At 47.9% G+C, this 23,820-nt stretch overlaps 8 protein-coding genes across 9 annotated transcripts; 2 read left to right on the forward strand and 6 right to left on the reverse strand.

Annotated features, from left to right (window-relative positions):
• Positions 1–167: 167 nt before the first annotated feature.
• ONS95_012613 (uncharacterized protein) lies at positions 168–860 on the forward strand (the record flags this gene model as incomplete). The annotated part of the gene is made up of 3 exons (XM_058506253.1): positions 168–186; positions 257–362; positions 416–860. 3 exons carry the CDS (start codon positions 168–170, stop codon positions 858–860), a joined length of 570 nt encoding a protein of 189 aa, XP_058358778.1.
• On the reverse strand, positions 729–2,847 carry ONS95_012614 (uncharacterized protein). Its single transcript, XM_058506254.1, has 5 exons — positions 2,632–2,847; positions 2,459–2,562; positions 2,292–2,409; positions 1,401–2,161; positions 729–1,349 (listed from the first exon to the last, which is right to left on the reverse strand). Exons 1-5 carry the CDS (start codon positions 2,753–2,755, stop codon positions 1,077–1,079), a joined length of 1,380 nt encoding a protein of 459 aa, XP_058358779.1. The 5' UTR covers positions 2,756–2,847; the 3' UTR covers positions 729–1,076.
• A 1,000-nt stretch (positions 2,848–3,847) lies between these two features.
• Positions 3,848–5,465, reverse strand: ONS95_012615 (uncharacterized protein; the record flags this gene model as incomplete). The annotated part of the gene is made up of 6 exons (XM_058506255.1): positions 3,848–3,974; positions 4,027–4,105; positions 4,164–4,359; positions 4,407–4,467; positions 4,519–4,985; positions 5,043–5,465. 6 exons carry the CDS (start codon positions 5,463–5,465, stop codon positions 3,848–3,850), a joined length of 1,353 nt encoding a protein of 450 aa, XP_058358780.1.
• Positions 5,466–6,247: 782 nt separating this feature from the next.
• Positions 6,248–7,722, reverse strand: ONS95_012616 (uncharacterized protein; the record flags this gene model as incomplete). The annotated part of the gene is made up of 2 exons (XM_058506256.1): positions 6,248–7,331; positions 7,421–7,722. The coding sequence occupies 2 exons, from the start codon at positions 7,720–7,722 to the stop codon at positions 6,248–6,250; spliced, it is 1,386 nt and encodes a 461-aa protein (XP_058358781.1).
• A 706-nt stretch (positions 7,723–8,428) lies between these two features.
• ONS95_012618 (uncharacterized protein) lies at positions 8,429–12,095 on the reverse strand. The gene is made up of 5 exons (XM_058506258.1): positions 11,266–12,095; positions 11,021–11,220; positions 10,593–10,972; positions 9,959–10,540; positions 8,429–9,907 (listed from the first exon to the last, which is right to left on the reverse strand). Exons 1-5 carry the CDS (start codon positions 11,762–11,764, stop codon positions 9,427–9,429), a joined length of 2,142 nt encoding a protein of 713 aa, XP_058358782.1. The 5' UTR covers positions 11,765–12,095; the 3' UTR covers positions 8,429–9,426.
• ONS95_012617 (uncharacterized protein) lies at positions 8,569–9,222 on the forward strand (the record flags this gene model as incomplete). Its single annotated transcript, XM_058506257.1, has 1 exon — positions 8,569–9,222. The coding sequence occupies one exon, from the start codon at positions 8,569–8,571 to the stop codon at positions 9,220–9,222; it is 654 nt and encodes a 217-aa protein (XP_058358783.1).
• A 1,836-nt stretch (positions 12,096–13,931) lies between the features above and the next one.
• Positions 13,932–14,987, reverse strand: ONS95_012619 (uncharacterized protein). 2 transcript variants are annotated; one of them, XM_058506260.1, is made up of 2 exons: positions 14,558–14,987; positions 13,932–14,458 (listed from the first exon to the last, which is right to left on the reverse strand). In XM_058506260.1, the coding sequence occupies exons 1-2, from the start codon at positions 14,955–14,957 to the stop codon at positions 14,304–14,306; spliced, it is 555 nt and encodes a 184-aa protein (XP_058358785.1). In that variant the 5' UTR covers positions 14,958–14,987; the 3' UTR covers positions 13,932–14,303. The 2 variants fall into 2 exon arrangements, with proteins under 2 accessions (XP_058358785.1, XP_058358784.1); XM_058506259.1 differs by having other exon boundaries at positions 13,932–14,094; positions 14,165–14,987.
• Positions 14,988–15,343: 356 nt separating this feature from the next.
• ONS95_012620 (uncharacterized protein) lies at positions 15,344–19,450 on the reverse strand. The gene is made up of 4 exons (XM_058506261.1): positions 18,908–19,450; positions 18,739–18,822; positions 18,086–18,304; positions 15,344–17,979 (listed from the first exon to the last, which is right to left on the reverse strand). The coding sequence occupies exons 2-4, from the start codon at positions 18,783–18,785 to the stop codon at positions 16,575–16,577; spliced, it is 1,671 nt and encodes a 556-aa protein (XP_058358786.1). The 5' UTR covers positions 18,786–18,822; positions 18,908–19,450; the 3' UTR covers positions 15,344–16,574.
• Positions 19,451–23,820: the final 4,370 nt, after the last annotated feature.

A 23,820-nucleotide genomic window follows, 5' to 3' on the forward strand; every position in this document is an offset into this window, starting at 1 on the left:
CGGGATTCCTCTGTTCTCCTCTCAAACAAGTATGGACAAATCCCAAAGCGATTGGTGGCCCCACCTGCATCAACATTCTGACGTTCAATTACTTCAATGCCGCGTTTTTCATCATCTCAGACATTTTTCTGGCATTGGCCCCCATATTTATCCTAAAAAATCTCCAAATGGATGCAGGAAGGAAACGTCAGTACTATCACCAGCAGCTTCAAAGCCGAGGAATGCAAGTCCGAAATCTTTTACTGATAGAATTTAGGTGCTCTTGGCATCATGTTCTCACTTGGAATTCTGGCTATTGGAGGAACAATTGCCAGACAAATCACAAACGCTGTAGCTATAACCAATGTCGATGACTTTACATGGTTAGTGTCCTCTCGCACGCCATCCACACTGCTCACCTGTTGTTCTTACTTAGGCACTGGGCACCAACAGCACTCTCCTCCATACTCGAATCAAGCCTCGGCATAATCTTCGTCTGCGTACCTGCATTGGCGCCACTCTTCAAGACATGGGTTGGGGGATCGTCAGCTGGCAAGCACACCGTTACCTCAAACTTTCCTTCGGATCGACCAGGTACATTCGGAAACCTTGGCAACAGGTTGAGACTCGTACCGGAGGATGACAGCATACTTTGCTTAACACAAGTCACGACTACAGATGCGAAAGGTCAAGGTGATGAGGAAGGCTATGAGATGGATCTTGTAGGGGAATACTCAAATGATGGAGGAAGCGAAAGGAGGATCATAACTCCACCAGACTGCGACAATATCAAGCGCCAGAGTAAGTCAAGTCGGAAGAGTCTGGGGAAGAAAGGAGTATGGGTGGATGTGGAGTACCACGTCGACAGGTCAAGCAGATGATTCAACAGCACAGAATTCTCGTAATTTACTCAATGGAGATATAAAATACCAATTGACTCGCCGTAATCCGTCTTAAAGATATTAAAGATTCGCGACACTTATTCAACAAGAAGGGTTTCCCAGTCAGAACGACAGATCGATGCTGGACAAAGCTGAGCCTGGAAGCGACGCACACCTCAGAATAGTATTTTTTTTACACACACAAATATCTGAGCGTCACTCTCTAGAGACTATTGGTATGTTCTCATCTGTCGACCCGCCATGCTCCGTAGCCCTCTGCCCATGATTTTCCTCGTCCGGATATCTCGTGTTCTCCCACGGCTCCCAGAACTTTGCTCCCCGCATCAGCGATGTGACGTTCTCCCAAATGACGATGAAGGAAATGAGAGCCATGATGATAGACAAGAACGACGTGATATCCAAATCATGAGAGAGCGGGAGACAGATGATGATGATTGCGCAGATCGGTCGAAACATTAGACGGTAATGCTGGGAATCACGTCAGCAAGAAAGAAACGGCCACAGGACCAGGGAACAAACCTTTGGAAGCATGAGTGTTCCAGGTGCATCGTTTGATCGATGCAGCAACGCAATGATGTACAAGCAGAACAATCCAATACCGAGTCCTCCGCAAAGCAACCATAATTCAGGCTCATGGAGCTCCGTCACTTTCGTGCTCGTCGCTGATACATGGCCTGCCACCAGAAGACTTGCAAGCATGGGGAGGTGAATGGTCACCCATGTGAATGATGCATATATTGAATGCCTCAGGGGGTGCTGTGATTCAAGCGATCCGTCGGCATGGATGTACAGCCAATTAAGGCAGAAAGCGATAATCAGAGTCCAAATAGCCCTCAGGAGGGACAAGTTGAATCCTATCACAGCAGGAGATCCGACGATGATTTGGTAGAGAAACTCTCCAAGCACAATGATATAGAAGGCGGCGAATCGATCGACCTCGTGTGGAATATCTACCGCAGTGGTGTACTTTGCATTCAGTAGTTTCTTGGCAACTGGTGAATACGAAAATATCCATATGGACTCTTCGACCGTGATTCCTACTGCGGCTACAGCAATTTTGCTCCTAAATGAGAGATCTTCAATGTAGAGGGGAATGTAGAGCAAGAGTGCCAAGCTTGACAAGCAGAACCAAAGACGCTGTTGAGCCCGGTGATGATAGCTTGCGAACGAGTAGATCAAATGGACGGAGTTTGTCGACAAGCGACCCACCATGTAAGCACCAACTGTTGAACGAAGAGCTCCAATATCTTCATCGACCAGAGTAGCGTTGTTTCCATAGACTTCAAATTTGTTAGCACGAGAAAGTCAAACCCCGATCAGGATAGCGGTTCTCAAATAGTAAATGCCGAGACAAATCTTTGATCCGAGATTGAATGATTGGAGAAAAAATCATGAGAGAGAAGTACATACTAACAAGCAGAGCCATGATCCAGAGAATGAGGAGACGTTGGGCTAGATCGTCGTTGTAGAACGAGTTCATCAATTCTCTGAGATCGCTCCATACGTGCCATGATGGAGCAAGAATCAACTGCAGAGAATCAGCTTCAATCTCAAGGCCTTGGTTCGGTTATTCTCACAATGTATTTCACGACTCCAACGCCAGAAGGATGTTCGGCTAAGTTCTCAGCAAAGTTTGCGAGGATAGCAACATAGAGAAGATCAAGGAACAGCTCGAACCGTCCTATTGACACTCAGTATTGCGCTTCGAAATCCACATCATCGTCGAGAAGGTCTTTCCATGTTCACTGACCTGCTTGTCTCTCATTTTCTTCCCGCTTTTTCAGCTCGCCATCCTGAAACCACTGCAACGCCAGCGGTTGACGAAATAAAGCACGTGGAGTCGCCACCTTCTGCAGCTGCACTGTCTCCGCCATTGTACTGGAGACAGATCATATAATCACGGGTCGGAGGCAATGAAAATAGAGGAATTGGACGACATGAGGTGCGGAAAGTGGTGCAGTTGTAGTCATTCAGCTCAGGGATTCGCCAAGACGGAAAGCTAAGAGATTAGTAAGATGCTTCGATGCTTGGAAATGAAGCTATTCCCAAAACGTATAATGTACTCGATGCTCCCGCTGCCAATCGCCTGTAAGCGAGCGCGGATCAAAACTCCCAGATCTTGGGGCTTCTAGAGCCAATGGCAGAATGCATAAAACTGGGTGTTTTCCGCCTTTTCGGAGCTTGTTGAGATTGGCAACAATAATGTTGCGACACCGGAAGTGTAGCACCTGCGCATGGGAGTGCAATCTCCACTCACTGCATTCTACCGAATTGCTTGACGGTTTATTTTCGTTGTTCCAAGATTCCAGAGGAACTCTGGAGGACAGATCCCCATCTGATAGCAGAACAAACCTCCAGTCTTCCTTAATCACCGTCCGTAAGTCATCAACATTCAGTACACCAACGCCTTCAACTTGTCAAACCCACGTCATTTGCACCCAAAATTTGTTTTCCGATCAACGAACGACTGTTGGGAGCAGGGTCAGGAGAGCCAAGCTCGACCTTCGGCTTTTGACAAGGCCACACTAGCCAAACACGACTTTGACGAGCTATACCTGGGTCACAATGAGGAGGCGTTTCTTTTCAATGCTTATAGAGAAGCGTCCAATAAGGTGTCTTGATGAGGTTTCGTGCCTGGATTGGTGACCACGAATCGAGCGTCTCCTGCCGCAAACTGATAAGCCATTATGATGAAGAGAAATCTGCTAATTGACGGCTCTGGGCTCGCCCCTCCAGCGACATCGAACCATTTGCACACAAGCTTACTTAAATAGACTGGTATGTAGAGGGTCTCAAATCGCTTGTGAGAATTTTCATGATTCTACTCACCGAGAATTTCGTATTCTGTACACCATTGGTGTTCAGGTCAAGTGCTTTCCTGTCAGGTGGTGCAAGATGAGCAGAATATATAATCAGGACATCAATCTGGGTATTAGATATATATGGTACAACAGCAAATTAGACTATTACTTTCCAATTACAATTCCATTCGGCAACTCTAGCCCGATCGGTAGACCCTTAATGAACTTGGCACGGAACTCTTCACCACGCTTCAACGCAAGCTGCTCCTCGATATCCATCGGAATATCATACCTAGACATCTATTAGTGTGATACGACAGATTAAATCAAAAGAATAAACGTACGCATTCATCTCTTCGATTGTAAGCTTCGCCTTCTCATCCTCAACTTTGTAAGTCGCAATTTCTTTGTTCGCCGAAAACCCTGTAAGTGGAAGGTTAGTCACATGTTGTTGACGACCATCCATTTGGGATATGCATACCAATTCGCTCATTGATGTTATAAGCAGCACGAGCAGCGGCAGATTGAACCCGGGTGACACGTGGTAATCTGATAGCGTTGTAGACGGAGAGACTCTCGTCAATGTCTCCACGGAAATACTTCTTGCTGAAAAGGACACCAAGCGCTCCGGCATCTTCGATTGCCATGCAAGCTCCTTGACTTTGATGAGGCATCATCTAATCTTGTTAGTTCGTCGTGTGATAAGCTTGTATCTACAACTCACAGGATGGCCAGCATCACCCAAAAGACACACCATATTCTTGGCGAGGTATGGGTATGGCTTGCTATTTACTCGTTAGACAAGATTGGTCTAGGACTGAAAGTGTTTGACTTACTGCATCCACAGCCTCCAGGGCTGGACCTCGATACCAATAGCAAGATGGGCCTTCACCTGAGCATCCAGCTCCGGATACGGAGCAAGGAGCTCCTCGATTGGGCGATCTTCACTTCCCCAACTCTGGTTGACATAGTCACCCTTCTCGCGAGGGAAGAAGCAGTAGTATGACAGAAGCTTGCCGCCGTTACAAGGAGATAGCACAATTTTGTCCCATTTTCCTTCCTGGCCACCCCAGTACTCGAGAGCTTCGTTCTGGGAGTAGTCTACTAGTCCTAAGGCAACAGCTTTCTCAGTCATGACGTTTGCGTGAAGGCAACTCTGATCGGATGGCGTCTTGCTTGGTGTAATCCCAAGAACACCTCTGACTACCGAGCCGATACCATCTGCGCCGACGATCAGGTCGTGGGTGACTTTGACGCCATTCTTGAACGTGATGGTGCCTGATGCTAGGTTAATTTCTTGGCACTGTGAAGGTCCGTTTGTTAGCTATTACTTTAATGAAATGAGGAGGGACTTTCTCACAGAATGATTCACTAATAACTTCGCTGGCGTTCCCTCTCCCTCCTCTTGCAGTGCGCAGTCCTTGAGCATAGAATGCATGTACTGACGATGGAACATGTTGTAAACATATCCCCACCTCTTCTCGTAATCATCCAAATCGTACACACTAACAGGCTCGCCAGTCTTCCAATCCCGGTTGATGAGCTTTTTCAGGACCACTGGGTCGCCTTTCGCTACATCGACTCCCCACTCATGCAGCCATCTCGTTCCGTTCGCCGCGCATGATACTGAAGCGCCAACTTCTCCCGCAAAATCGTGTTTCTCGTAAATCGTGACGTCGTGACCTGACCGACGCAGTGCAATGGCGACAGAAAGGCCTCCGATACCTCCTCCAATGACACCTACATTCAGCCGTCTCCAGCCGCCGACGTCGTTGGAACCCATATTATGATACGCTCAAGAAGTCGCTCGTGTAGTTTCGATGGTCAAGTACTGCTTAGCCAGGAGACAATGTTGTACTTTCAAGGTGGGTTGAACAGAAATTTGGATGTTGCCTGATGTGATGGATGATCCAGAGTCCGTTTCGAGCCACTCATATATAATGAAGACATCTTCGTCAGGAGTATCTGTGCCGACGTCTTGAAGCGGTTTGAAGCGGATAGATAGTAGAATGAACTTCGATTGGAACATATCCGCGCAGGAAGTCCACTGTCAAAGGACTCGATGCCATGAATGGGGAGCATGCTGCACCCCGCTAACACGGCTCGGTGGACAATGCTTTGGGCTTCTTTGAACGCTTCCCCGCTGTAGCTCCGTGCCATACGGATGGCGGCTTCATGTGAGAATGAGTTGTGGTTGACCGGTTTGCGGGAAAGCTTGTCGCAGGTGCACTATCCGCCGCCGGCGGCTAATGCACTTGGTGGCGGCATCGTACCACAGAGCCAATGAAGGATCTGAAGGAGACGTTAGCCCATCCGAATTTGTGTTGGATGGCAGAGATAACGGAAGCGGATGCGGAAGCAGGATAAGAGTCGTAAACTGTGATGGAAGAATGCAAAGCAAAGGGTGGAGCAAGTGTCATGTAGATCACATGCATAGTCACGTGTCTTCCATCGCGACTCTCCAATGCAGTTGATACATTGCGATGTGTTACAGCAGCCCTCTCCGCAAGTATGCACATTGCCAAGAAATTATCTGAGGATATAGAGGGAATTCGTCGGGATCTGTTACGCTCCCATGTGAAGGCTCTTTCCCGCAATATCAACACCCCTTTTCACCTCGCTTAGCAAATCCACATCCCACATCCACTTCATTCGAACGTCAAGATTCTCCTTTATCTTTTCAAAATCACGTCCGATTCCTTTACCAGAGAATCCCCAAATCTCCATGGCCTCCCTACTTGTGCGAGTGACTTCCTGTGTCCGCTTTCGTCTTACCTCATCGTAAGCTCGGAAGCATGCTTCAATTTTGGCATCCCTGGTCAGATCTTCGGGCACTTCACGGCTGCTATTAGCCGAATTCTTCTCGCTTTCGTTCAGCACCTCTCCAAGGATACTACTCAAGATGAAGGAGTCTTCAAATCCCATTCCGGCTCCCTGGCCTTGATGCGGGGTCGTGGCATGGGCTGCGTCCCCCATCAATGCAACTCGACCTTTGACATATGTTGGAGCTGGCAGATGATCATAGAGAGCCCAACGCTCGGGACGCTCGATGTGCGATAGAATGTTCTTCAGAGGAGCACCCCAATCTTCAAAGTCGGACAGCATCTCCTCCGTCGTTACTGCTTGGGTCCAGTTCGTTTCGTGCTGCGCTAGGGTATCGGCTGATGGACATTTGATATGCTTCGAAGCCACTACGTTGATCAACCTTCCCTTATCGACAGGATAGGCTATGATGTAGCCATCCTGCCCACAGAAGACGGTTCCTTTGCCTGCATTGAGAAGGTTCGATGAGATTTCCAAGAATTTGGCACGGGGAAACAATCCTCGATAGACGAAGTCGTTCGTGAATGCCGGACGAAGCACTCTTTTGTCGTCAATATCAGCAAGAACGTATTGCTGGCGGACAACGGACTTTATGCCGTCACAAGCTACGACAGCAGTCGCTTGGATGCTCGACCCATCTGCAAACTTGAGACAGAGCTTGCTTGAGGAAGCCGCTTCGGATATCGAAACCAAACTTTTCCCGAATTCTGTGATGGAAGCAGGGACCAATTTGACGAATTCGTTGAGAAATTTGGCACGATGAACACAAGCACGACTTGGTTTGGACGATCCTTTGTGATAGATTGTCGTGATTGATTTATTGAATCTAGGATCTGTTAGGAATTATTTGACATCTCCACCAGTTTTCTTTCGCTCGGAAGACCAACTGTGGCAATTTGGGTAGAATGGACTGACTCTTGCGCTTCCCCGACTCTGATATCTAGCCACTCCTCTTTTCCAGGTCCCTCCCCATCATCATCAATTCCCTCGTTGTAGGTTATGCACTTTCTAAGGGCATCTTTCATTCTCGGATCAATGAGTTCTAGGGCTTTGATGCTGTTTGGGGCAAGTGCAATACCGGCACCAATTTCTGCAAACGCAGATGCTGCTTCGTATATCTTGTGTGGTATTCCTTGTCGAGTGAGCCCGATAGATAAAGTGAGGCCTGCGAGACCACCGCCAATTATAGCGATGAATGGTTCTGTGCAAATTTCCATGCTTAGTTGTGGCGTGTATGTTGAATATGCTTCTCAGGTTATCAAAATACCCAAACCATGAAAGTCATCGAGACCGAAACCGATTTTCCATGTTATGGACAGGTCGCCGAAGCGGGAGACTATTTGTCCAACGATCTGCAGTCGGCCCAGATCTCTATTCTTCGCGGCCAGCTAGCATAAGCATGGTGCTTTGCAGGGACTGGTAATAAGCGAAACTAATCAGAAGCTGTCACCTCATCACTTCGAGATAAGCACTTGACCCTGCCTGAACCTCGCACCAGTTCTGGGGTTTCATTGGGATACTACTACACCTAAAGGCTATAAATAATCTTTGTTCTATTCTTTGTGTATGTCGGACACTGGTTTTCAGACATTTAAGAGTATGTGCAAGCTCCCACAATCTTTCATAGATTTAATAGCCCCTCAGCTGATGCTATTGATCGACGAAATATTGTCCTCGCTTATCGAGGCTTGTAATCAGTTTGAGATACGGCAAACTTCCTTTTTGCCCATGATCGTCTCCTTTTGATGGATGATACTGTTTATTGTCCTTGATTGAGTTTTATTCAGCTGCTGATTATAAACCCAATGCATATAAAGCGAAGCGGTGGCTTCTGACTAACCAGCATTGGTATGGAGAGTCACCTGACCCACGTTGGCATTTATACCTACCCCGCAGGTTCGTTCCTTGATCGTATGAACCTCATTCGAATCTTCGTATGTGCTTCAAATACATCGATATTATTTAATAAAGATTGGACTTCGATTCTCACTTCAATTTCGCCTTTTCTGGAAGCGCTTAAAAACAATTGCATTTTTGCTTTCAAAACCCTATCGCCATCCATCATGCTCTCCTTCCTCCGAGCCACTCCTCCCCCTCGAACAAACACCGCCAGCCACAACCCCATCACATACGAGGGTGGTATCGCGTCCGTTGAGTTCCACGCACCTAATTCCAAGTACATAATGACCCACCAACTCCCTCCAAATGCATCTGGGAAAGAGCCATCAATTCTGCAGCCTCCGTTTCACCTCCACATCTACCAAATCGAATACTTCAATCTCCGTTCGGGGACAGGCAATTTCTACCTTGGACTTGATCCAAAACCATTCGTAACAGTATCCGAAGAACCAGATGCTCCAAAGACAGTCACGATCCCGGCAGGGAGGTACCATCGGTTTGAAAATGCCTCGGAGACAGAAAAATTGGTTCTTGATATTCACCTGACACCGGAAGCGTATGAGAACGAGCAAAAGTTCTTTAGAAACTTCTTCGGGTATTTGGATGATTGTAAGAAGTCGAAGACGGCGCCTAGTCTTTTCCAATTGCTTGTTTTCTTGCATAGTGCGGATACGCCGTTGGCAATACCATTGCCCAACGAACGGTTGGGGGTGATTGTTAGTCGGATCTTTCTTATTGTGGTTGCGTTTTGGGGAAAATTTATGCTGGGGTACAAGGATAGCTATCCAGAATATTACGAGGAGGGAAAATCGAAGTAATAAGATTTCGCGTCTTGTTCTGGTGAAACGAGGATGAGGGCAACATCGAATGTTCGGAAATGTATTCAAAACATGTACTGGATGATACTAGGCCTTTCTGTTCGTCACCCCCATGGGGTATCTCCAGTCGTCAAAAGCAGAACGCTAGAGGAAATTGACCTTGTCCAACAAAACCCTACATAATTGCTTCAAACAATAACAAGCTCACATGCCAGTGAACAGACCCCCAGCTGCTTCATTATCAAACGTAAAGTTCTCAGATATCTGCAAAGCAAAAGTATCCCAGTCCGCAGTAAGAACATCCGTATTCTCCGGCGCAAACGGAAACTCCGAATTCCACCACTTCTCAATACTATCAGCTTCAATCCTCGAAAAGTCGGCATCGGCAGAAATTGGACTAGTTTGTTGCTGCTGTTGGTCACTCTGTACATCAAGTACAAGAATTCGATCGACGTATTGACTTGTTGCTCGTCGCCTTTCCTGGGCGATCTGCTTTCGGCGTTTGATTATGGCCTCAGAGAAACTGCTCAAGACGTCGTGATAGTGCTCTGCTTGGGGACTTTGGAGAGAAAGTTTTTTGAGTACGTCTCGGACACCGGTGAATGCATTTTCTACTTCGGAACTCACTTCGATGTTGGCAAATAGGGTGAAACCGAGCACAAGGCCTGCCGCAAAGATCCACGCCCTACAGTTCACGATTAGTACAAGAACAAGCAACAGATATTGAAGGGCTTACTTCAGAATACACATGTTATCAATAATCAGGCCTGCTGACATGGCATTCTGACAGGTCTGTGCCATATAGACGGCCACATCGATAGACGCTTGCGCCAAGGCCGATAAGTTGGCCGGCTCAGAACCGACATCAATGGTGATATTGGACTTGGATGAAAGCCTTGACATCAAGTACCGTATCAAGAATGGCCGAGTGAGAAGCATGACGGTGAAATAGTACAGACAAGCGGTGTGAATATTCCCGAGCACCTTTTCGTGCTCCGTTGACCCGATTGACGTTCCAACGGAGCAGACCCGCATTTCTGGGGACAAATTTGTTGCACTCCATGTACTAAGTTTTTGTAGCAAGGCCTGCGTTGCTTCGGAATCCAGGGTAGTTTGTTGCATGATGTACTGAAGTACTTCTTCGATAATCGAACAGATCTCGAAATTTGCGTTCGTAGCTGTTTTCGAATAGCTATAATCGCCTCCATTCAACATTGTGATAGCTGTGTCAGGCCTTGTCGAGAGTGAAGCAGATGGCCTCGCGAGAATGGAGCTGGTCATCACATCTAATATTCGCAGACTTTTCCATGTTCGTAAACTTGAACCACCTTAGCGTCTGTAAATGTTATTTGGGCATGTATGGAACTTACCGCAGGCTTTTCTCTGAACGAGAAAGTGCAGAATACTGGTCTGCGTCATGAAGTCCCAATGCATGTGCTGCTCTTGCAGCGATGCCGAGGTACATGAAAGCAGCATTTCTGCGACATGCTCCGAGCAGATAAAATGCCATGAGCAGAAAGGAATGTATCAATCGGATGCCCGGGTCTTCTAACATTCCTTCAAATGCAATCTTCTGACCACGGGAAAAGTATGTTTGTGAAAAATTCAAGCTGAGAGGGTTCGATATTCGGCATTGACCCCCAATAGCAAACACAAGATAGAGTAAGCCTATGCTCTCATTCATGTTATTCATATCAGTGAGTAGATCGTATAAGTCAGATCTCGTGTAGAGGTCTAGTATACCGCTTGACTAACCTTGTCAGATACAACAGAAACGTATCATTATAGAATCACTCACTGCAAGGAAGAAATTGTCAACCAAGATCCGTTTCTGCTCAAGGTCTTCCTCAAAATCTGGTAATCCTTCGCCTGCGATTTGAGCTTCAAGCATGACATTTCCTAGTCTGTTCTCCGTGAAATGGGACGGGCCCATGTGCTTGGAGAGGATTTGACGGAGAAACTGTAAGAATGCCAGCGCCGCAGCATTTCCAACGTAGACTGTCCCTGTCAGCTCATTCTATGAATGGAAGACGACTCGCGTACCTTTTTCTCCTTTGGCATTGAACAGCAGTCGACTTCGAGGAGCAGAATTCTCCTCCACTGGTGCGGGGTCGGCAGCAAAATTGTGCAAGGAAGGACCCCCTCCAATCTCAGGATCAATTACATCTTCATCGTTATGATCATTGAAATCATAGCTCCCATCGACGAAGACTTGATCACCAACAACTGGTCCGTCGTTGATCTGACGCCGATCTGGCAGGGTGGAGCTGATGCTTAAAGTTCTATGAGAGCCAGGATGATTTGTCGTCAACGTATTATCAGAAAGCTGTGACGGTCCATCACCATCATTTATCTGAGAATTTGTCGATATCCGTCGTTTCTTCTGCCTGCCTTCTGTGTATATGCACGCCGATTCGCATGTCCGCCGGACACACGGCCCACATGGGATTTTAGAATCACATCGCTTCTTGGATGCTTTGCAGGGAATACATGCTTTGATTGCACGCTGCCGGTCTTCTGCTCTTATTCGAGGCCGTGGCATGTCGTCTTAAGTTCAGGCTATGAGCAAACGGATCCTATGTGTAATGGAAATGAATGGCGGGGCTTTCATCACAGTCTGGGGTCGGGAGTTGGTGGATATCCCACTTCTGTACATGGGGAGTATGAAATCCACCGAAATCCACTGGAGATCTGGATGAAAGAGTTTGGTTTGTATCTGAATGATTCAAGGCGCAACAGTTGTTACGGTGATGAACAAAACATGACTAGATTTTGAGCTGATTGGAGATGGTTCCCCTCAGATAAGGAATTGGGCTAGAGTTTCCGTGAGGGGAATTGGGCTGATCCTATCGGCTATGTACCTAATCGACAAGACATTCTCAATAATACGTAGTATAGCGTATCTCTCATACCTGATTTGCCATCAACACTCTATCACGACAGTCTCGATACACATCATCGGTTTGAGTTTCTAAACTTACCATATAAGTGCCGGGAGCGGCGATATCTCATCACTTGGTGTTGTTTGCAAATCTCTGATTGTAATCCATATCAAACTCCAGGCTGGACGTTCTCATGACTGCCGCAATCAATTGCTCTGTGCGAGATATGAAGCTTGGACATACTGAAGGAGCTCCCTGGAGCGAAAAAAAAAAAAAAGATCCATGACGAACATATAGCTATGTAGTGAATATGAATACAAGCCCTGTACTAGGAGAGGTCAAGCTGCACTTTGTAGTCGAGCAGTTGATCGAGACAGTGGGTTAGTCACGTGCGCTGGGTTTGTACCTCTTCTCAACAAGCTATCGGTAGATCATGTAAGTCAATGCAAATCGATTGCTTGTTGCCATTTTCGAAGCCCAAAATCATGAACGTCAAAAACATATACTAAACCTCTTGGTCGATGTACATTGTGGTCTCAGTCCGGCTTGCATTCATTAAGCAAATCGCTTGGTTCCAGGAGAGCTCTCAACAGCCGACATGATCAGTCACCCACAGAAGCTCTATTTCTCGTGTTCTCATGTCAATTTTGTTTGTTGTGATGCAGACACACGATACCACAGACGCTCCAAGTCTATCACAAAGCTTCAAGCTTTTCAGATATTGCAAGCTGTCTAGAAACGTATCTGAATCCCATCGAAAAATTGAGAGCTTTAAAAGGCCTAATTATTGTGAAATTTCCCATTTTCCTTTGATATCTCTTCGATTTTCGCCGTCTGCTTTCGCGGTTACCTCGTCCTCGTAACCGAGGTCCAGTGTAAACATCACGTGTTGACAGCTGCACGGCGGTGGGAATGGAAGGGACTTACCAAATGCAAATACTCACTACAAATACATTAGAATTCATAATAACTATCGAGCGAAGACATTTGAATTACAGTCCGATGGAAAGACTACTGAACTAGCTCGGACTAGAGGGTTCCAGTAGACGAAGCCTACACCGACTCACTCAGGCAAGGCACAGTCACCTGATGGCAACATGCAGCATTCAGCAGTCATGTGCACCATCACCGTGAGAAACGGTGAACAACGTTAAAAATACATATTTCTCCTTAGCTGTCATACAGAAAAGCCATGCAGGTTTCAGCGGAACATTCCACACCGGACCAAGCCTCCGAGTAATGTCCACGATCCCGAGTCATGGAACTGGGACGCGAGTTATGCGAATGGAAACACTAGTCATCACAAAACCGGAATTAGCGGAAATACTGCGAGGAGTTCGTTATTTTGAGTGTCTTACTTTATTCGAGTGGTATTGGACGGTGAGCCCATCCACGCTCCGAAGCCCAGAGATGCGACAATGAGACGTAGAATGACAAGTCAGTCTGTGGATGGCAACGCAACAGCCCTGCCTTGACCGACATTTGCATTCTAGGTATATTGAGCTCTTCACATAACAACTGGCTTTGCTTGAGAAGAGAAAACAGTTGTAGTATTAATACTACAGCTAGCTCCTTTTGTGTTCGATTACGATAACCGATAATATCTCAAAGTCGCTCATCGATGAGAACATTGTACAACCTCCAAAAAGCCTTGAACGAGACGAAGGGGAAGCAAAATTCAGGATAATTGGTGCGATATAAGAAATCAATGTCACAGCCCCGGACAGAAAAGTTACTTATGCCTTTCGCTCGTGTCTGGTACTGTTGCCGTATGTCTTTCTTTAATCTCACGTCAACAGAATTTCGCAATTGCGATTCAAGGTGAAACGCATTGGTTGACATAAATCACAGTTTGCGGGAGGGCGAATCTAGAACAACTCGGAATTTGCCAGTATAGTTGTAGCCATGTTAGAAGAGAGCGAGTCTTGACTCCGAGGGGTTGGATTCGGTGCTACTGCACCTGGAGTGTTGTCGGAACTGGACCCAAACTCTGATTCCAAATCAGATTGAAATCCATATTGGGATAAAGAACAGAATGGAAGAATGAAAGAACTCCTCACAGATCCTTGAATCTACAGTCTGGGATGACTAACGAGACCAGGTTTTGCCCTCCACTATTCCGAACGGCCTTGCGTTGAACAAAACGTATGAACAGCTCCTCTCCTACATCGAAACTTGGACATGATCTCAATTCCAAAACTACCCGAAATAGTAAATACTGTACGAAGCCCCAAACCCCAACATGAAAAACCCCGCAAACATCGCCATCGGCCCAGCCCGCGTATCATCAACCTCAACATACGCTCTCCAACCCAGGAACAGAGCAGCGAAGAAACACAAATACACCAATGACACTGTTCCGGTCGTCAATTTTTCTTCACGTCCGATTCAATTTCGCAGCTCAGAAATCCCACCACCCAAGAAAATTCAAAGGGGGAAAAATATCAACTCACAACCAGGTTCCAGCCCAAAGATATCCCTCTTCGGTCTCTCCCTCTGGCTCGAGTGTACAGTCGTTGACGCCCCCTTTTTGGCATCTTTACGATTTACATGCCTGAACAAAACCGTCCCGGCCTCCCGTCCGAAAATCTCGCGATACGTCTCAATATCAAAGGACAGCATTTCCTCTCCACGACCGAGTTTCCATTTCGATGCTATTTCCTCAGCATTTTTTGCAGGAGCAGAATGGAGCGTGCTGAGGAGAGTCGAAAAATATGTTCGGACTTCGGAGGGTGTGGCTGATGTTGGTGGGACGGGAATTGTTGGCGAGGTCGAGTTGGACGACTCGGGTGGTTTCGATGAGGGAGTTGTCATGATGGGATGTTTGGGGTTGAATGGAATTGAGAGGAGCATGAGGGTAAATATTTATGGTATGGATAGCGGGTATATCGGCACCTAGGTAGTAACCGATGAGGCGTGGCTCGCTAGGCGTGATGGCATCTACTCATCCGTTCACGAAGGCAAGTGGGTCAGCAACGTCTGTCCAAGATACACCAAGAGCAAGATCAACATGGCCATATTTTTGGAAAGAAAATGAACCATCGTCATCCAATGATTGTTCACTAGTAGAACTCACAAGATTTTCCACGCGTACCTAGCCTTTTGACCCTGAATTGACCTTTGGCAATGTACTTTTCTTCTACCCCAGCATAGAAATTTCATTTCTTTGCTCAAAGGTCCAGTCTTTGTTTCGCATAAGAAAAGATGAGAATGGAAGGAGAATAAAGAGAAGAAGACCAGTTAGAGAGAACCGCCTATTGAATTCGACTAACTACCACCTATCGTGTCGTTATCCTCCGCTCCCCAATTCCAATCTCTACATATTTTCTTTTCCCTACGTTACCCACACACCGAATTTTCATTCTGTTCTTCCTCTTCCTGCCTCTTCTCTTCTCATATTCACTTCTCCACAAGTGGACAATCACCTTCGTCTCCCTCCCAACTCAATTTCCCCCGTCTCTCGACTGCTGACTAACTGACAGCCAGCCAGACAGTATCTAGATAGATAGATGAAACACGCTCGCTCGCTCGCATCAACAACAAAACACAATGCAATCTTCGTTGAAGCAGGCGAATTGCCATGGTAGAAAGATCTCTCATCCATCCGTCCATCATTTCGACCTAAGGCGATGGACCCTTTGTCGATTAAAAAAAGACAAACCGGAGAAGAATCAGGTGCGCACAATCGGAAAGAATAAATTAACATGAAAAAAAATCAAACAAGAAGGTTCTCTGACAATGAATGTAAACAAGAACGAAAAGTGTCACAGAAGTAGCAATAGAGAAACAGCGCTTTTTGCAAACCCAAAATCCTGCACCAAATCCTAACCCGAACCCCAATTTACAGCCTATCGTGGATGATAAACCCACGCCAGCTTTGCTCCGTATTTTCCATTCCATTCTTTCTTGCCCGGGTTCCCCGTACTAGCCCACTCATGAGCTGGTTCAATCCATTCATGCCAAGTTCAAATGCCGTGGGTATCTTTGGTTTCATACCATGCCATCCGTTACGCCAATCCCATCCGATCCAATCCAAATTCCCGATCCTGTTTTCTCGCGCCGTCATTCCCAATCCCAGTTCCGAGGTATATTGTTTCCTACCTATTCCGTACGCCCAGTCCGTAGATGACTGTGAATGTATGCCAGCATAACCCTTAATTCCGAGAATGAATTCGCTGATGGCGCGAAGTATATGTGAAAAAACGATGTCGTTTCCTGGAACAGCTAAAAGAAATGGCGCGCTGATTTCATCAGGGCATAAGTGCCGTTGAAAGTGCCACTTCGGCCATGTTGTAGGACGCTTCTGTGGTTCCAAGCATGCCGAGGGCAGCTCCAGTTCTCGCACTGTTCCTCTCATATTTTCTCTTTTGACCCCCCTCCTCCTCCTTTGTCTTCCCCCTTGATACCTCGCCAGCGCATTCAAAAGATAACACAGCCTCCAAAAGTAAGTTGACCACCCTCCCCGTTCCTTCAAACACTCATGTTCAGCTCCTGCTGCAGCACTTCCGTCGGATAATATCCCCGACTCCCACTCACCGCATCCCAGCGTCCGCATTGCCTTCCATATGTAAGCGGATCAGACGTACTCGACAGACTCGGCAAGACATAGCCGCTGCCATACTCGTGCTTGACCTTGCTGTTCGTGTACTGACTCACGCTAGGAAGGGTGTACTTATCCTCGTGGCCCTCGTAGATGACGGCTGGGTAGTAAGTGTAGAAAGGTGTATCAGTGATGCCCTTACCTTCGTCATGAGAAAGAATGGGCTCTTGTGGAATTTGCAGAGGGGGGATTCCGGAGCGGTAGTGGCCCCCACCACGACTGTCGTAGCTGTACCCGGAGCTAGAAAGCATGGAATTACCTCCCATGCTCATATCTCCTGGTGTTCGGGATGATGAGCCGGACGGAGTGTACGAGCCGCCTCCTTGACCAGCGGAGCCTCCCGGGCCGGCACTGCTGTTGCTTCCTCTTCGCTCGCCTTGGTAGTGGCCTGGCGAACGTCCGCGGACCACCATCGGCGCGGACATCCGAGAGGCGATCTTGACCCAACGGTCTGGATGTTGAGATCCGACATCTGCGAATAATTCGACGAGCAAGTGGTAATACTGCTGTGCTGCTCTCCGCTTTCCATTGTTGGCTGTGGCATTTTTGAACTGGATACGTTCGAAGGTTGCTTCTACGGCGGGCTGGTTTGGATTCTGAGCGAAGCCTGGGGAGTCGTAAATTCCGGCCCGGGAGCTCATCGAAGAATCACCATACATACCATGGGAGGCCGGCGGACGTGGGGCGAGGGCTATGCGAGCGGGCTTTTCTTGAGGCCCTTTGTCGCGTTTGGGGGTATGTTGGACGAGCTCAATAGATTTACCATCTCGGCCATCCACGACTGCTGCTATGGACATGGCAAAGCCATTAACTTGAGGTCCAGGCCCGTTATGTTGCACAAGATACATGGTCCCATTTGGGATGGTGGGTGTAAGGGTGTACGAGCAATTGAGAGAAAAGTAATTCCTTCGATAGCAAGTCCAGTCATTGTCGGCCATGAAGAAGCCTTTATCGATCTTGCCAAAAATCTCAGGCTTGATAATTTGCCCGTCAGACGTCTGGAGGGAGTACGAGACCTCCGTGGGGTATAGAGGGGGACATGGTGCTCCGCCGAGAGAGCCGTCCATATTGGAGATGGGACTTGTGAAGCCGCTGGTCGACGATGGTGATAGTGGCACGCCTCTCACGCTGTGCGAAAGAGACGGAGATCTCAGAAAATCGGACCCCCGGCGCAGGAGGGGTTGTGTTCCGGAATATAGATCTCGGGTATTTATTGGTGTTGATGGATGGGGCAACGCTGGGGAGCGGGATATAGGTGCTAGCCCTGAGGTTGTGCTATGCGAATATGACATTATTCTCTGATCCAAATAAAAGCGGAGGAGGGGGGGTCTCCAAGCTGGTGTATCCTGATACATAGGAAATGGGGGAGGTTCAAGCTTACAACGAGCTTAGTCGTGGCTTAATATCAGGCATAGAAAAAAGAGAGCTATTCTGAGGAAAGTGATAGGTGCCCCCACTTGCGTACGTGGATCCGTTCAGGGGCGGTTGATAGATTTGATTGTAAGGTGCAAATGCTAACGTCGATGCTGGGTTTGTATTCTGTACTGCAGGCTCAAGTGAATATACAGGGCTGTGAGATGTACCGGGTTCCGATGTAAATCTGAGCTATCAATCAGCCACCACACTGCATGACTGTAAGACAGCATTTAAGGTTCGACAAGAAGCTATGGTTTCCGATGGCCAGTGCAACTGTCGTGCATATGTAGGACGTAGGACCGCCAACTCAACCGTTCGTAACACACAGAGAGTAGAATTACTCGCGTGATGCTCACTTTGCAGAACGGGAAGAGGTCTGAGAGGTTGAGGCTTAAGCCGTGCAACCGCTGACGAGCTCCCAACTAGGATAAAGTCGTGGCATTCCGACCTTAGGCAGCGGCAGCCATGGCAACAATAAGATGGATGGGTGGATGGGGGGATAGCGTTAAACAATAAGGGGTAGTGCCCGGAAAATGCACATGTGCCTAAATGCCTGCTGCCAGGTGGCTGGGACACTGAACGAAAAAGGAAGACCAATGAAGGAGAAGGAGCGCTCACCGCACATCATCTGCGTGGATTCTGTTTATGTACTGTTGCATTCCCATGTCCGTACTCAGAGGTTGAGAGCTTGTGTATTCGTTTCTGGAAGAGCTGTCAGGCTCGGCGTCGGACCCGACGATACACGAAGGTGAATGGCCAGATGAAGCGGCTAGGTCTTGGTAGTTACCAGATTGCGAGCCCATTAAGTGATTGAGCGTCAAATTTGGGGTAGTGAGAACTATAGGACTTGAGGTTAGAAGCGGGTATTGCCATGGTACATTGTCCCGATGGAGTGTGAAGTGTGCCCAGTGGGCTGCAGGACGGAGGAGTGGGCGAGAAGAGAACACGAATCGCAGAAGAGAAAGCGTCAAATGGATCAGCCACACAAGAAGCGGCGTAAAAACATGTGGTGATGACGCTGGTGAGCAGGCCTGGTTCGATATTCAATGCTGAAGAAATGCAGGGCAGGGTGGGCAGGTCACTTTTGAGGTCGTACAAGTACGGCACCTAGAGATCCTGTTTGACCAGCAAGAATGAACACCGGAGCTCGTCTCGACGTCTTTGCCGCGACACCAATGAGAAGGGAGATAGAAGCTGCACAACGACGGATTATGTTACTGCGCAACACAAAGTAGAACAAAAAGAACAAATGGTAATCTGCGAGTAAGCAGAATATGAGCCCTCTTAATACTAGCGAAAGTCCCGTCCCCTGTGGCGGCTAGAAGTTGGGCCATGTAGGAGCTGAAAAGCTGACGGCCGATGCCGTATATATAACTTGGAAGCAGAATACAAAAACAGACTCCTAGATTGCAGAGCAGAACAGTACGGATATGCATGCGATACGATGCGGAACGGATGCGAGGATTGAGTAATAAGTGAGTGAAAAGAGTCGAATGCTTGCTTACCTTCAATCATTTGCCCCCTGTGTATGTTTCCTCATTCGCTGACTCCTGCTTCTATTCTCACTCGCTCACGACGGGCTTGTCGTTCGAGGCTGGTAAGGGCCTTGATTGAACCAGCCAAGGATTCCGGTGTGGTGGGGGTAAGGTAGGGCGATCTCCCAGGCCCGCCAGATGCTTCGGCGTAGGATCAATGATATAGTGGTAGGGAAATCAGGAGTGAAGGATTGCGCAAGGAGATATGAACATCAACTGAGTGCAGCGAGCACTTTCAGAGATGCTAAGCAGAAGTTTACCTCGAACCAGCCAGCCGGGAAAGGAAGCTCGTGTCGATTGCAGTGTTCAATGTAGAGAAGAATAGTGAAGTATGTAAGGAGAGTTAGACAGGTATGGGTACGAGTATGAGGGTTGTTGGTTTTGATGAGGCGCAAGCAACACACTTCACCCACACTTGACCTGGCTCTGCTCTTTTCTTCTTTTCTGTTTCCTCTCGTTCTCACTAACTCTTCTCAGACTCAATCCAGGCGATCGAATCAATCAAATAGACTCGACTCGAAATCGACCGACACTCACTCGACTCCCCGCAATCACGGGGAAGAAAAGGGAGGGGGAAAGGATAGTCGGGTACTGAGCTGTAGTGGTGTGCGGGATGGATGTGATCCTGGGCGAGGATACAGAAGGTTTGTCGAGGATCGAGGGGCACCTGCAGGCCGAACGACAGGGGGATAGGTCTCGCCCGACAGAGGCTTGAAAGCCTGTATGCCAGCTATTCCAGGTATGTAGAGTGCAGTACGGGCTGTTAGTCCACCCACAAAATAGAAGATGCACGCTGCCCCAAGTGGATGTTTTGTTGACTGAAGAGGACTGGCTCGACAATTGACCAGGGAGATGTGTGCCGCTAATTGAGAGCAATGCAGTTCCGTGCAGCTCAAGATCCAGGAATAGGTATTCCAGCCAAATTATCTCCAACAAAACGCTACTATATGCGAGGATGCGAACGAGGAACAATGAATCAAGATCCCAGGATGTGGTCCAAGAACCCCTGTGCAGAGGTCTTCACCGAGTGCCGGGGGCCTGAAAAGTCAAAAGATCAGACCAGATCAATTGCCCAGCGTATGGATTGATCCGTGTCAGCCTCGAATCGGCACGCCAAAAGCTGTCAAGACAATTGATACCAGAATCTCAAAACTGGTTCAGTCGGCCGGTCGTATAACTTACGGCCTCGCCCTGAATGCGCGCAATGTCGAGATAGTGGATTATTGGTCGCGGAGACGATGCAATGCGCGGCGGCGCGGCCAGCTGCGATGTGCTGCAAGGTGATGCACCAAACTGACCGTGGTGGGAATCTGGTACGACGAGATGGAGGCCACTCTTCGAGTGTTAATTTGAATTCCTTTCAGTTCGTTCGCTTGAACTGAGATTCCTGTTTCCCGGTATCACTTCGACTTTCAGCTTGCCTTCTTACAGAGCTGATCTGATCTGCTCTCTGCAGCTGGCAGCAGATATACGTCAGGATGTTCTTTTGTTTAGATCGCTGCCGTTGATTGGTGTGGAGACAACTTCCAAGCCGAGAAGCAAAATGTCCAAGGATTTGGTAGACACAGAGGGCAGCGCGCGAAGAGATTGGCTTGGGCCGGGAAGAAAGGGCTGAGGCGGCGCTGAATTTGGGGGCCGTATCTTGGGGTAAGCAAGCAAGCAGGAAAGCTAATCTGGGAAATCTCCGCCCGGTTGAAGCTCTTGCTTCCCCGGAGACCTAGCGTTGTATTTGCTTTCCCTTCTCACTGGGATGTATTCCTGGCTTCTACTCGGTGGGTCTCGGAAGTTCGGTTGGACTGTGAAGAGAGAGTGAGACTGGTAACCTTACGTTTGAGTGCGTGTAAAAGGTGTGAAGCGAGGATTCGATGTGATTGATTGATCGAGCGAGACGAGTTGAGTCGAGTCAAGGTCTCTCGTCAATTCCAATCAGGACAAAGCGCCGTTCGAAAGAAAGAAGGAAGTTCTGTCTCGATTGCGGAGAAATGTCCGGTCAGAATGAGTGGATGAGAAATGTCGACGTGGGTATTGCGGACGAGCAAATCGAGCTGGATCTGCAGGGCTGCAAAAGCAAAGACACGGGCAGGCAAGGCCTCTTGGATGGTGATGTGCTTCTGTGTGTGTGCGGTGCGGTGCGGTGCGGTGCGGTACAGTACGGGTGAGGTAGGTGCCGGTGTGATGTACTGATGGCTTGCTTGCTGCAGGTGGTGGAGGGATGTTGGGGTCCTGGTTGGATCTATAAGATGAACCCTGGGTTAGCCACCTGCAACTGAGGGAATACGGTGTGGCTGCCTGCCTCTGAGTTTTGCTACGTACGGCTGATCCAAAGTCCCGGGTAATACTGACTTCTTGCAGAGCAGAAGGATATACTCGATTCCAAAGCGAATTCGAGATGTCAGAACCGGTGAAGAAGACCCGACTCTGTCAGAGCATGATCGAGAATTTAATTTCCAAGCGTTGATGCCTTAGCGATTGGCAAATAGCTTTGGATGAGATGATGGTATTGCTAATAAGTTCGTTGGGCTTTCTTGGTGGGCGCAATTGAAAATGTGTAATCTGGAGACGAGTTCGGTACTCGTAAGTGAGCTGACAGACTCGTACTCGAATCGGAAGGTGCGACTGAATGTTCCCGAAGATGAATAATGACGACAGATTAGACGACAGTCGAAAGGACTTCAATTGTTGGTCGAATCTGGTCCTCTGATATGTACTCGGCCAGTGTCTGACTGTGTTGGCTTGTCTTGAAACGAGATCCAGGATGATGGAGGAGTTGAAGATATATGTCTGTCTCTCGCTCTAGCAGGGCTCTCAGTTGAAAGGTGGATATCCAATTGCAAGCCGAGTGAATGCCCCTAATACAATCGTGGAAAGCTTAAGTGAAGTGGCCCTGGCCCCGTATTGTCTTAGCTGTGGAGATTGCTAGACTGGCCTATGTAGGGATATTGGCACGTGGAGGCGTTGTTGATCTCTATCTGAGTTCAAATTGAATCGAATGTTAGGACGCAGCTGACTTGAGCTTGTCTGTATTTGGATCCAGACAATCTAGAATGGAAGAGCTTTGCTAGTTCGGGAGGAGCCTTGTACGCATCAGCTATTATGAAGTCGGCGAGCAGACAGGTGCAGACATTGTGATCTCCGCTGAGCTAAAGTCAGGTAGAGGACCGGTGGCGGCATTCGGAGTCTTTTCAAGACATGAAAGAAGCTTAGTCTCACCTATCAAAGAACTTGAATGAACGAATGATTTGGGAGAAAGACGATGACCCTGCCCGGGCTTGAATGAGTTTAGATTTGGGGACCTGGCTCTAACGATCTTGGCGTGTGCCGGACTGGACTTAGACGCGAAGTACCAGAATATGACAGATCAATAGGTAAGAGCGTTGAAAAATATAGTTCAGAGTGGTGTAGTCAAAATCGTGGAGAGTACTGAACCAAGGCACTGAGGCTTATTCTTGAAACGTTGACTCGAACGGAAATCACAATCGAGTATCCATGGTAATCTTTATCTGCTTCTGAGTACATGGTCCCCTAGCTTGATTCTTTCCCAGCTTGGATCGAATCGATCTACATTTAAAGTTTTACTAGCCTGACTGCGTTGACTTGCAGTTTGGCTTGCTTGCTGCTGGCTACATGCTTTGCTTGATTGATTGACAGACAGCTTGCGTTGCGTTCATCGCACAACAGTAGATCCAGAAGAGTGAGATCCACGATCCATGACCCATTCCAGCTCCCTAGTCCCCAGCTCCCAACCGCTCCACTTTTTCGGCCCTCGACAAACGCCTCTGCGCCTCCTTTCAAAGACTTGACAATATTTGGTATAGCTCTAGAACGAAAAGAAAGCTGCTTCAGCAAGGTTTCAACTGGATCTTCAATCCCGTAGCTTCCTCTTCTACCGCTGGTCCCCGAAGCAGCTCTTTGCAAAGAAACGCAAGATTAGAGGCAAGAAAGAACCAATAATTTGCACGAGACTAGACCGGAATGCCGCGAAGGGCGGAGGCAGGCAGAAGCAACGTCCCGTCAACTAACGGAGATCGCGAATTTCAAGTCATGCACCCCCTCAACGACCCACCAGGGACTATCAAAAATAGCTATCCAACACGATTTCTATTATCTTCTCTCGTTCCTAATGAACCCGAAGCAATCAGTCGAGTCCATGCAAGCTGTGAATAGA

This window comes from Cadophora gregata (genome assembly GCF_030347475.1).
Source record: "Cadophora gregata isolate MNR1 chromosome Unknown scaffold_6, whole genome shotgun sequence".
In the NCBI taxonomy this organism is placed as follows: Eukaryota; Fungi; Ascomycota; class Leotiomycetes; order Helotiales; family Ploettnerulaceae; genus Cadophora; species Cadophora gregata.